The sequence below is a fragment of the Phalacrocorax carbo genome, chromosome 1, assembly GCF_963921805.1.
Source record: "Phalacrocorax carbo chromosome 1, bPhaCar2.1, whole genome shotgun sequence".
In the NCBI taxonomy this organism is placed as follows: domain Eukaryota; kingdom Metazoa; phylum Chordata; class Aves; order Suliformes; family Phalacrocoracidae; genus Phalacrocorax; species Phalacrocorax carbo.
Window position 1 is genome coordinate 19,161,852 of NC_087513.1, and position 13,438 is coordinate 19,175,289.

At 41.7% G+C, this 13,438-nt stretch overlaps 1 protein-coding gene across 3 annotated transcripts in view; it reads left to right on the plus strand.

Annotated features, from left to right (window-relative positions):
* Positions 1-13,438, plus strand: part of TAFA5 (TAFA chemokine like family member 5) — a 427,770-nt gene that overhangs the window by 114,519 nt on the left and 299,813 nt on the right. The window contains exon 1 of one of the 3 annotated variants that reach the window (XM_064445615.1): positions 692-1,172. The exons of the other annotated variants lie outside the window; for them this stretch is intronic. Within the exon in view, the coding sequence (XP_064301685.1) occupies positions 1,082-1,172 (91 nt within the window). The 5' untranslated portion in view covers positions 692-1,081. Of the gene's footprint in view, positions 1-691; positions 1,173-13,438 lie in introns of those variants that run through there. 3 annotated transcript variants of the gene reach the window in all.

A 13,438-nucleotide genomic window follows, 5' to 3' on the forward strand; every position in this document is an offset into this window, starting at 1 on the left:
CTCTGATTTATGGCATTCTTTCATTTGCGTTCTTGCTTTCCGTGGGGATGGCCGCAACGGAGGCATCGACCTGTAGACTGAGAGAGCTCCCGCCGTAGCCCGGCGCGGCTGGTCGGGGGGGCGCTCCGCGGTGCCGCCGCCGGGACGGGGCCGACCCCGCGGGCGGGCGAGGGACGGGGCCGGTCGCGGCGCCCGGGGGAGCTCCTGGAGCCGGGCGACGAGGAGCCCCGGCGGCGGAGGTGCGAGCCCGAGGGGAGCCCGGCGACCTTCGCAAGAGCCCCCGAGTGGCGCCGCGTTTGCGGGGGATGGCGGTATGAACTGAGTCGTGCCCGCCCCCCTCCGCACCAGAGAGGATCTCCGAGCCGGGGGAGGAGGAGGAGGGGGGGTGCAACAAATTGCCGCCAGCCGTGAGAAGTTGCAGTAAAGAGAGATCCCTCCCTCCCCCCGCTCCCTCCCCTCCCCGCTCGCTCTCTCCTCCCCGAGCCCTGGCAGCGAGCAGCGGAGCGGCGGCCCGACGAGCGAGCGGCGGAGCGAGCGAGAGCGGCAGCCCGCAGCCCGGCGATGCTGCGGCGGCTCCCGCGGAGCCTCGGCGGGGTGGGCCCGGCCCCGGCGCGCCCCGCGCCGCCCGGCGGCGGCGCGCCCTGAGCGGGCGGCGGCCCCGCGCCCCCGCGGCGCAGCGGGCGCTGTTGCGCAACCCTGCCCGGTGCTGCCGGCCTCCCGCCCTGCCCGCGCTGCCGGCCGCCGTGCCCGGTGCTGCCGGCCGCCGTGCCTGCCCCCGCCGCCGGCGCGGCTCCTCCCGCGGCTCCGGAGCGCTGATTCATGGGGCCCCGCGCCGGCCGCCTCGGCCAGGAGAGCGCGGCGCTGCCGGTGCCGCCGCCGCCGCCGCCGCCGCTGCCCCCGCGCGGGGTGTGAAGCCCCGGCCCCTCCTCCGCAGCCCCCGCGCCCGCCCGCCCGCCCTGCTCGGGAGTGTGGTCCCTGCCGGGAGCCGCCGCCGCGCCTGGCGCACAGAGGGAAGCGTTGATGCATCGCTGTGGAAATTCATTGTGTGACTTTCTGGGTATTTACTGAGTTTCAGACCGAGATGCAGCTCTTGAAAGCTTTATGGGCACTAGCAGGAGCAGCGATCTGCTGTTTTCTTATATTTGTCATCCACTCACAGTTTCTTAAAGAAGGTAATTATATCTGCATGTCTACATACCCTGCTCTTTAATACTAAGGTCTTTACGGGGTGCCTTAATTATTTTTTACTGTTTCCAGTATGTTCTATTTACAGCAGTGCTTCCACGCTATTTTTCCTTTCCGTTAAAGCCGCCTCATTTTTGTTCCTTTAGATAATAGGTAGCTCTAGACTTACGTTCTTGGTGAATGTGTATGTATATATATATAAAATCAGTGTGATGTTTGGATTCAGTATTTTAGCCAGCGTCTCATTTCTTTATGGGGCACGTATAGCGTATCGAAAATATTTGTTGCTATCAGATGACCACAAACAGTAGTCATCATGGGAGTATTAAGAAACCAAAAAACCCTTAACAAGTAAACGTCTTATTTTTATACCAAATCAATAGGCATCCTTTCCCTCTTCCTTATTCAGTACATTTTCAATAGATGGCACTAAAGTTCTATGGAAAGGGCAGGGCAGAGCAAATACTGGGCATTCGGCATCTTCCTTTTCCTGCTTGCTGCCCCAAAACTGGAAGAGGCCTTCGCATGGATTCAAGGCTCCTGTTTTTTCCACCTTGTGGTCAGAAAATTGTGATTACGATTTACCAGAGAAAACAGTTTGGGTTGTGTGGCAGGCGTTCTTCTTTCTTTTCCCTACGTGTCTTCGGTGAAAAAAAAAAAAAAAAAAAAAAGATTAAGTGGAGAGAGGAATTTTCTTGGGGAGTAACCCTCATATGGCTCTTTTTTTATGTTTTCTTTGTTTGTTTGTCTTATTTCCTCAGGCAATTACTTTCTGCCCCCCACCTCCCCCCCTCCCCCCCCGCTAAAATAACGACTGCACTGCTTATTTGTAAAGCAAACTGTAGTCTGAGATTCAAGTGTGAATCCTGAGAGATGCATATATATTTGGCGGTGTGTGGGAAAGCCTAGTGCTTGTCTTTAAGCAGTGTTAACAAATCTAACACAACAGTACGGGTGTTTTGGTGAAGCCATGTATTCTTTTTTAGCACTGTAATATAGGTGAGTTTATAGCTGCCCGAAGAAGGAGCCCCGCTCAGCTTGGAGTGCTGGCTGCGCAAAGCCTGGAAAAAAACTTTTATGACTGGGACAAAGTTTCACTCAAGACTGGGCAAAGCGACAACCTGGCAACCACTGAAGTATCGCTACTGGTTTTAATTTAGTGTCAGTCCAAAAAAAAGCACGAGACTGTACATTTTCACAGATCTTCTCTGAAATGAATAAACACCCATTTGCCCGATTTGGTTAATTAAGAAGGGTTCTCCAGATGTCTCCAGTGCCAGAGATTTCTCCTTTAAGAAACCTACCCATGCTTTAATTGTGTTGTGTGCAATGCCTCCCACATAGTCACTTACTTAACATTCTTTTAAAATGCTCGGACTAGTGTATTTATTTATCTCTGTCTAATGAGATGAATTGTTTTGGGGAGATTTTGCAGAATGAAATATTGCCAGTCGTTCCAGGCTATTTTTTTGCCAGCATTTGCCATTATGCTTCTTTATTTCTTTTTTCTTCAGCCTTTCACTGCTTGATTTTGAGATCTGTGCTACTGTAAATAATCCATAAAGGAAAAAGCATTTTGTTTCACTTAAAATATTTCTTCTTGCTTTGTAGGAGTAGAAAGCTAGCAAATTAATATATAAAACCAGACACCGTTGCTGTACACCCAGCACTTTAACACATTTTACATTGCTTCTCCTCCAGGATTTATAGCCACTCTGAATGTGGACTGCAGAGAGAAAACTGAAGCTCTTGGGCTTTTTGGAGAACTTAATTGCATCAGTTTGTTTATATTTGTGGACAAAATATCTCTACTTTGTTTAACACTGAGGACTAAGTACTTACTGTAAATACAGATTGCGTGTATTGGGCTAGTTGTCAGCCTTGTCTTGATGGGTGCTGATCTCCACAATAGCATTTTGACCCCTTTCGTATAATTACTTCAGCGGTGCATGTATTCTTCCCTGTAGTTTCAGTAATGACACTGAGTAGTTTAGCAGAATCGACTGAAAGTCTGCATGGTATAACTGAGCTTTTTCTTTATTAAGAACTTTTAAAATATCCAGTAAAATGATTGATAGTATATTCAAATGCAGGCATCTAAGAGAAGGAGAAACAGATAACAGAAGATTTAAGTTATATATTCTAAACTGTTAGCAAAAGCAAGATTTCCATTTCCTTTATGTTTCATTTTAAAACCTGCTTTTTTTATCATTTTCAGTAGTAAAACAAGGGAAAGAAGTGTGAGGAAAGGACTAGCAAATAATTTAACCATATGCCTACCACATTAGTTTACTAAGTAAATATGTATAAAGAATACACGTGAGGTGGCTGTTACCTTACCTTCAGAAGATTTTAAATTCTTTTCTGATATAAGAGTTAGCCTTTCACATTAAAATTTAAAAAAAAAAGGCTAGGAATGGTATGTCTCATTGCACATGATGTTGTTAGACTGTTGATTTCCTGGCAAAAAGATTAATTTCCCATCGGAGCCTAATGAACTACACGGGCTCATTGTTTGTAGCTCAGCTGTGAGGTCGAATCCCTAAGTTAAACGCTTGGACATTCTCATTTGATTATTTCTTGTGCAGAAAGATAATTTCCTGTAGTCCCAAAGAACAAACAAGTAAGCCACCAGCTTGCCTAGCTTGATCAGATTAGCTGATACCACATCTCTCCTGAGACAATTTGACAGTACAAGTTCATACACCAACCATCTCTTTTGTATGCAAGACAATTGGTTTAAGAATGACATGTAAAATTAATTAAAAGTCTGACTTAATTCATTAATGCACGCTTTTTCCATTTTTGCATGTTTTGTAATATTTACTGCTTATTATTTTTCCAGAGGCAGGTCTTAATAGAAAAGTGACATAATCTTCACTCCTTACAACATCTCAAAATGATATAATTACCATGTCTTTTTCTGTATTCATTTGCCTTTTACTCACTTGGAATTAGTGACGTTAGCTGTTTTGTTAAACTCTTGCCACCTATTAACACAAGGTATTTTTATCATTTCAGTTGTTCTGTATGGCTATAGTATGAAGGACTTTCATTACATCCAGCTGAAACTCATTACCAGAACCAAATCCTCCTTCAGTTACATTCATAAATATGAGACTGTGTGTTGCAACAGTCAACTGAGAGTTTTCACGCTGTTAATTTTTCATTTTAGTTCCTATGCTGAACGTAGGTTTTTCTCTAAGTAACCCTGTCTTAATTCTTAAATATTTTTACATACATTTTTGAATTAAGGCAGTTCAGTAGTAGCATTACATTACTGCCATTTAAATGATGTTAAGAAACAATGGATGCTTGTTCTGAGATGAGTGGGAAAGAGCTGTTTAAATGTCTATTTTCATGAATATGTTTTTTCAGGAAGTGAAGAATGGGTGACACAGGGTGCCATTTTTCCACACTTAGGCTTTTGTGTGGAAATACAGGTCGTCCTGTGGCTAATCCGTTCCCCTATGCCCAATCTGTCCTTCAGTGTTTCTAAAAGATGAATAGAGCTGTGAACCCGGGGAAGGGTATTGTGATACATAATTGCAGTCCCATGCCTGTCTGATCTTCCTGCAAAGCAGTTTAACATACCCTAGTCGGCTGCAGTCAGTAGGAAGGGGTGCTAGAAATAGAAATGTCTGAAACTTTTTGCACCCACGATTGAGAATTAAAAGTAAGGAATTTCGTTCACTACCCATGTCTGATTTTGAATGATTTATCATCTCTTTTTGTTTAATACATTTATTCGAAGAGAACTGAAAAACATTGAGTTGATGTTACGCACGTGAATTGTGGGAACCCCTTGCCCCCAGGCAAGTACGCTTTTCACCCAGCAGAACATTTGCACCATTCAGACACAGCAGTGGTGGGGAAAGGTAAAGGATACATTTTCTAAATGTCTTTGGATCCTATGGAAAGTAGCACGGATAGGGAGTAAGGGTGTGTGTATATCCCAGACAGGGTGTGTTTCAGCCCTGGATATACTTTAAAGCTTTGTTTAATCCTGTGATTGCTCATTAAGAGACTGGAATGTTTTATCTATCCAGGGCAATTTAATGTTTTGAATGGTTTATGAGATTAGGGTGGTGTGAGCCTTGTTTGGAGAGGGACTACACAGAAACATGGATTCAGTCTCAAAATCTTACTTAAAGTAGAGAGGATTGGAGTATTCAGATCCCAAAACCACATTCTTAATCTGTTGGGTAGATGTTCAGTAGTAAGATGTGTAAATTAGGGTGATTTTCTGTTGAATCACTGCAGCGGTTAAGTAGAGACAAGAGAATTCAGATACTTCTGCTATAACCAGATGATTATGGCTATAAACCAGAATTTTAGTATCACTTGTGTGGATTTAATATATACTTATATATATGAATAGGGTATCTGTTTAGCACATTTTTCATAATTATAATTTTTTCCTGCTTTAGGCAAAAGTTAGCAATTATTGGTTACACTCTCATTGGCACTTCTCTGTCAAACACATTTAGAGGAATTAGTGTCACAATGGCAAAAAATACTGCAGCACTTTTGAAGAAAGAATGCATTTATTACACATAATAACTTGGTTAAGTTTTATGTTTAATATCTGTATTCTGTCACTTTTTAGAGATTTAAATATTTTAGCCTGCTCTAAAAGTACGGAAAAAGCTTTATGCATATGTTTGTGTTCTTAGGGTGTATATTTTGACACTGAATAATAAGGTACATTACTCTATTTAGCTGTGTAACCCTAAACAACTCTGCTACTCCTCTCTTAATGTTTGAAAATGCCTACTGACAGTTTACCCAAGATAATTTTTTTTCAGAGCTTTCTGTTCATATAAATGGTAGCTTTATAAAGTTGGTAAAACTAGTGTTTACTGCTGTGTAAAACATATTGAGGAAAGGAGTTGTTATCTGCTCAAACTTTTTGAAACTTTGGCCCTCAAAATTTTCCTGGAAATAATTTGAATGTGACTTACTGTGACAGGTAATATTGCCAGCCTTTCATTCCTTTAAAATGTATGTTTTCTTTTATCTTTTCAACATTAAAAAAAGAGTCGAAACAAATAAAGTGAGAAAGAGAATTGCTTTGCAGAATGTGAGGACAAAAGTTTCAGTTTATGTTAGAGTTGGTTTTTTTCGGTTTCCCATTTTATGCTTAACCTGTGTCTCAGAACAGTAAGATACCTTGCGTACCAGATGTGCTGCATATGTTACCAATATATAGTAAAACTGAGTTGAGGACAGTGTGTCCCAGCTGCAAATTTGACTGCTTTTGAAGGGTTTGTGACTTTTAACATACTGTAGTATAATTCTTGTCTCCTGTTTGTCTTTTATACGCTTTTTTGGGCGGGGGGAGAGGCAGACATGAATGAGCTTATCAGAGCAGCACATCAGGCTGGAGAGAGGTGCAGAATGCAAAAGTGGAAGATTTCCCATCCAGGAATCAGATTTGGCAGTTAAAAAGCCCTAAGCTTGAATAAATGCTGCACAAGAAAAGAAAATGTGAAAAGTAACCAATCTGCTTTGCTTTGTTGTTGGTGGTGTTGGTTTTTTTTACATTGTTTTTAGAGTTTTATGGCAAATAAATACAATTCAGAAGACCCAGTTCAGAGGCTGTTTGATGGTGTGTGGCACATCAGGACTGCAGAAAAATGAGAGAAGGTCCTGCTTTGAGATAAAATAACTTTGTATTGAAATGTTTTTGATATTTTCAGAGCTTTTTTTTTAAGATAGGGTGAAAGGAAGCTATGCAGACAAAAGTTCCCAATAATTTTATTTTCAGGAAGGCGAGAAAGATGTTCTCTCTGGCATCTGCTGTGCCGGGATATACCAAGAGGGGGAGTCTGGCAGTTTTTCCACCCATGGAAGGTAGCTTTGAAATAGTCTGGTTTTAGGTGATGTAAATGAAAAAGATGCCTATGTCTTCACAGGGGAGTGCACCAGAGATGGTAAAAACCCCCTACTTTTCCCGACTGAGCAATTTGAAAAAAGGAATTAGTAACATATTTTCAGTAGCCTTTTTACAATTCTCTGTTTTCATGCCCCAAGAGCGCAAGTGAGGAATTATTGACCTTTCTCAGCGTTTATCAGCACTACCTGTTCTTGAAAGCAGTACTCTAGACTGATGTGAGTCACCTCATAGAAAAGTGCATCCTTTTTAGATCTGTTGACTAATATTTATTTTTCTTGTTTCTTATCAAGCATACACTCTATCAAATATAAAACTGGAATAAAAACAAGACATACACAATTGAGATATTTTTAAACTGAATTTAAAAGAGGACATTGAAAAAAAAGCATGTATTTAGAGGTCAAGAGCTCAATATAGTATTGGTAAGAAAAGACATAAATGTCTTTAATTCACTCATCAAACTATAGGTAAAATTATTCCCTTCTCATATCTATTTAAAACAACTTTTTATAATCATATGATGAAAAGGGGCAACACAGTTTTTGTACTAATGATAACAACAGTATTTGTTTTCTGGTAGTATTTAGATGTCCCAGTTGGAATCGGTGGCTCAGCCGCATATGACTGGCCAACTGTAGTTACGTTCATACAAGTCCAAGCCAGGGATCTATTCCATCCAGTATCTGGATTTTAGCAAAGATTTATTTTGCTCAGAAATTATATACTCTTGCCACTCATAACCCATAGTGATAGAAGGTTCTGTTAATAACAAAACCCAATTATTTGCCTAAATGTGCATCTTATGCCTGCTCTAGAAATCCAACACAATATAATGAATCTGCCTATTTGTTATATTTTACCTTTGGCACTACATCAGTTCACGAGTAAATGCTAGTCAGAACAATAGATCTTCCTACTAATTGTTGTTAGTCTTGTGAAAAGCAACGAGTAACGTGTTTGAAATATATCCAAACAGCAAATTAACATATAAATAACCAGAAAAAAATAACATAATGGATCAATACCTATTGAAATGTTTTCTAAAAGCAGATGCTGTATTAATATGTGTTTTCATGTGAGTGATTTATTATTTTTGACTGTATGGAGCAAAGTAGAAGATTGTGTTAATTTGTCAGGTGAAAAATTGTATTTATAATAGACCAGTATATTCTGGATCTCAGCTCCTTTCTAACGTGCCACAAGGCTATATGGTATTCCGAAGTCTAGACGTTTGATTACAGTCACACATGAGGAAAGATGTAGGCCAAATTAAGTGGATCCACAGGAGAAAAAGGGAAAAACTGCAATTTTAGAAGATACGACCTAGAAAGAAGTACTGAAGCGACTAGAGTTGTTAAGTTTAGAGAAGAGATTATGAACATGATAAGAGTTTTCATTGGCTAAAATTCTGCCTTAAGACTAACAAGCTGTTCTTTCCGTAAAGTGGGAAGATTACAAGAAGCGATGAGGGCAAACTGATTTGAGGGAGACTGAGGTTAGGCATTAGGAAAGATTGGAGCAAGGCATATTTGTGCTGTGCGTCAGGGAAGGCTTGCCAATGGCAAGAACAGCATCGGAATAGATTTTCTTGAGAAGCTGTGGAACAGGGGAGTTTTACTTTCAGGCTAAAATATTTTATGTTGGGAATAGTATTGTCAAGTTGAAGCACGCAGGTGGACTAGGTGACTTCTTGAAATCCTTTCAAGTCTAAACCTCCAAAATGTGCGCTTACCTGAAACTTACTTAGAAAGGTGAAAGATATTTAAATATCTGACTCCAGGGCAGTTTTCTGTTGACTGCTGAAGCAAATAGGCTCATGAGAAGACACACTGGGATCTGGAAATATTCAGGGGACAAATAAAAACTCAAGAAAATAACCAGTGTTTTGAATATTTTATTAGCTAAATCATGCCATTTTTTGAGTTGCAGATGTAAATTAAGAAAAAAAAAAAAGGAACAGAAAATCTCATTATTTATGTAGCTGAAGGTCACTCTTTTAAGTGCTGTTTATGTTGCAAGCTCCTTAGGACTTGAAGGTGTCCTGAAGCAGAGCCTTGCTCTGTTCACTCTTCTTTGTATACAAGGAGTAGTGAAATTAGAATATTAGTATCATTCACCTTCTGGTATTTCTTATGGGATGAGGATTTGGGTTAAGGATTATCGAGCTCTGCCAGTCTGCTCTTGTAACCCCAGCATCTGGAGCACTTACCTCCATGTGGCCCTGTGGCTCCTCTGACCTCTGGTATGGGAATCACAGAACCAGCCCCACAACGGGTGAGCTGCAAATGGCTTCAGAATGGTTCTCTGTCAACCTGTGCCTGTTTGGTGCTACGGGTGATTAAGAGCTTTGTGTTTGTTACTGTCCGTAATGGTGTGTATCTTGATGCAATACCATCCAATTTGTATGATGTCTGCATGGTTTCAAATCCAGTAGCAAAAGGAAAATTGGCAAATCATGCTGACAGAAAGGCTTGTGGATGGAGATAAGGACAGGGAGAGATCACTCAGCAATTACCATCACGGGCAAAACAGACTCGACTTGGGGAAATTAATTTAATTTATTGCCAATCAAAATCAGACCAGGGTCATAAGAAACAAAACCAAATCTTAAAAAAACACCTCCTCCCCACCCCTCCCTTCTTCCCCGGCTCATCTTTACTCCCATTTTCTTTACCTCCTCCCACCCTGAGCGGCGCAGGGGGACAGGGAATGGGGGTTGTGGTCAGTTCATCACACCTTGTCTCTGCTGCTCCTTCCTCCTTGATCTCTCCCTCTGCTCCAGCGTGGAGTCCTACAAGAACTTCTCTAATGAGGGTCCTTTCCATCGGGTGCAGTCCTTCAGGAACAGGCTGCTCCAGCATGGGTCCCCCACAGGATCACAAGTCCTGCCAGCAAACCTGCTCCGCTGTGGGCTCCTCTCTCCACGGGGCCACAGGTCCTGCCAGGAGCCTGCTCCAGCGTGGACTTCCCATGGGCTCACAGCCTCCTTTGGGCATCCACCTGCTCCAGCGTGGGGTCCTCCATAGTGTGCAGGTGGTATCTGCTCCACCGTAACCTCCATGGGCTGCAGGGCACAGCCTGCCTCACCACGGGCTGCAGGGGAATCTCTGCTCTGGCGCCTGGAGCATCTCGTCCCCCTCCTTCTTCACTGACCTGGGTGCCTGCAGAGTTGCTTCTCTCACATATTCTTACTCTTCTCTCTGCTGCTGCTGTTTGTGCAGCAGGTTTTTTCCCCCTTGTTAAATAAGTTATCCCCGAGGTGCTGCCACCCTCACGGATTGGCCCAGCCTTGGCCAGCAGTGGGTCCATCTTGGAGCCAGCAGGCATTGGCTCTGTCAGACACGGGGGAAGCAGAAGCCACCGCTGTAGCCACCCTGCTACCATAACCTTGCCACGCAAACCCCATACAGTCATACTCCATAACTTGTGCTTGGAGCAAGTCTTGTCTGGAATTTGTTCACGTCTCTGGAACAGTTACTTTGGTACTCTGGAACAAAGTTGTTCTACTTACAGGTGTAGAAGAGCTAGGTACTAGTTATTGCTTCCGTGAGCAGCACTAACATTTCTTTAAAGACAGGAAATAAGAAAGTTTTGAGAAGGTACTGTCCTGCAATTTAAAATTTCTTTACCCCTTTACCCTAGTTTGTCAAAAAGCACATTTTCTGTGGTTCTGTGGGGACTGCTAATTAATCATGACAACGATATTATATGATATCTTTTGTACTTTGCTACAGTTTTTATTGTATTAAATTTCATGGTTTTCTGCATGGTGCTCTCAATACAAATTTATGGCTTTAAGGAAGAAAAAAACAAACCACTGCTCCGTTATTCAGAGTTGTACATGTTTTGGAGATGTGCATCGTGGATCTGGGAATAGCTTTAGCCTCAAGAGAATCAAACAGTTGTTTGAAACGGTCACTGCTTGAGTATCACCTTGCTTACGGCTATGAACTAATTGAGATTAAACCAAAATGATTCCGAGATGCTTCCTTTTCCTGTGCATCGGCAGTTCCCACTATCTGTTAATGCTTTAAAAGTATTATTTAGTCATTAGAAACGGATGTGCTTCTGGGTTCCTCTTTTGTTCTAGCTTTTGCCTTTTTTTTCTAAATACATGCTGGTATATGAAGTAAATAGTCTTCAGCTTCATTTATTGTGAGAAGATCTTGTAACTGTTGTAAGCATTTTTGTATGCTTGGCTATAAAACTATATAGATTGTACCAGATGTTGCCATAACTTATTTTATAGAATGATAATGGATGCTGATGAGTCTTAGAGTCAAGCCTTTAAAGATAAAAATCCCTTTCCTGTGTGGGATTTTTTTTTTTTGGTAGTATACAGTAACATCCCCATTTTATTGGATCTTTTCACCTTTCCAATATTTTGATTAACATTTTACTAAAACATTTTATATTTTAGTAATATAAGAAGTTTTATGTCTTCCCTAAAGAGTACAACAACATTAAAAATGTATTTTACCTGCTATTTAGGTAATAAGTGGCATGATTTTCAAGTGGGTTGAAGACCCGAGATCTCCCATTGCCTCCAATTAGAGATGTGCTTCTGTTTAATTATGCACTGAGGCCTTACCTAGAGCCAGAACCATACCCTTGCAGTCACTTAACAAATCTAGAGATGCTCTCAGTTCACAGAAGAAGTACAAGAAAAAGATTGTTAAATTATATATGAGCAAGTAGTTAAAATAACAGAAGTTATGAACTATCATTTCTCCTCAGTGTCTCTTCACAGGCTTAATGCTTCTTTCCAGCTAGAATTGCCTAATTCCTTCAGTGGTCCTCGTCCACTTCCAGCACACTCCTGCCTTCTGTCTTGCATGCTCTCCCAGGCATATGCAGCGTCATTCCGCATGCACATGTGAGAACATGGGCAAAAAAGGACACAGTCAAGGATTCTGTGATGATTCTGAACATTGTGCTTTTCTTCCGTAGTTTCTAGGCTCTCTTGGCAATAAACTCCATATTAGCTTTGCCTGTATGCTCGTATAACTGTGACCTCAAGCGTACATATATTCTTGGATGAAATGGGAATAGTGCAGGAGTTATTAGTAGTTAAGAGAGGATCACAGTTAGGAGTGGAAACTAACACCTGAGAATTTTAGAATATTCAAGGTAGTAAATAATGCTTAGGCCAGATAAGAGAGTATTAGCAGTACCTGCCTCACTAATGAGAATACAAAGAATACAAATCAGTAGAACTTCAAGGGCTGACAGTGGAAACATCCTGCTACAAAGGAGGTTGTGAAGATACGGGAAAGCCACAAATCAGTCAGTGGTGATATGAGGGAACATCTTACCCCAGAAGGTGCTGAAAAACTGGCCAGTTGCCTAAGCACAGTAACTGGGGGAAAGGTAATTCCAGCAGGGGGAGATTGCAACCACTGGCTCAACTGAGCCTCAACTGAGGACCAAAGGACTAACCCCCAACTCCTTTTGAGCATGTGCATTGAATTAAAATCACGCTGTAGCTTTAAAATCAAGTGGAAAATATAGAGGCCAATGGAAGAAGAAGGTGCTCACTCAGGTCAATGATTATGTATTAGATAGGAGTGGTGTGTTAACCCTCATGTATAAATGTCAAAATGAGCTCCAGTAGGTGTGCTTGATTTCTGGAAATATTCCACCTTGTACCCTGTGCAGAATAAAACAATGTCTCCTCTACAAACATACTTTGTGTGTTTCAGGAGTTATTTTAAATTACAGGTACCATAACTATATATAGTCTTCAATGTCCCTCTAGCCATTATAAAATTCTTCCAGCATGATTTTTACGTTAGAATATGGCTGGCCATATGATCTAGTTCATTGGGCGTTAGGGCATTCTGTATTAGCTAATGAATTACCAGTATTCTGATTTACTTTTGTTTTAATGCAGTCTGAAAATTTTATCTTCTAGTACTGATAGAGAACTAAGATGAACAAGGAATCTGTACCCTTTTTATAATCACTTCTTCTTTGTTAGATGGGAATTTTTCACTAGATTACTCAGTTGCAAACTTCCAGGCAACTGGTCCCTTAGGAAGCCAATACAGATTGTAGCATCATAGAATCATAGAATTTTGGGTTGGAAGGGACCTTAAAGATCATCTGGTTCCAATCCCCCTGCAATGGGCAGGGACCCCTTCCATTAGACCAGGTGGCTTAGATGCCCACGCTGGGGAGGCCAAGTTTGCAAGTAGTTAAGGCCGTATAGTTTCACGTGCATTTCATTGTGATGTTACCCTTTTAAGTTTTCTTCTTCAGTTTTGTGAGCTCTGTCATGGTGAGAGACAAAACGCATTAGATTTATAATAATTCTAATACTAAACCCATTTCATAGAAATTACGTATATTTAG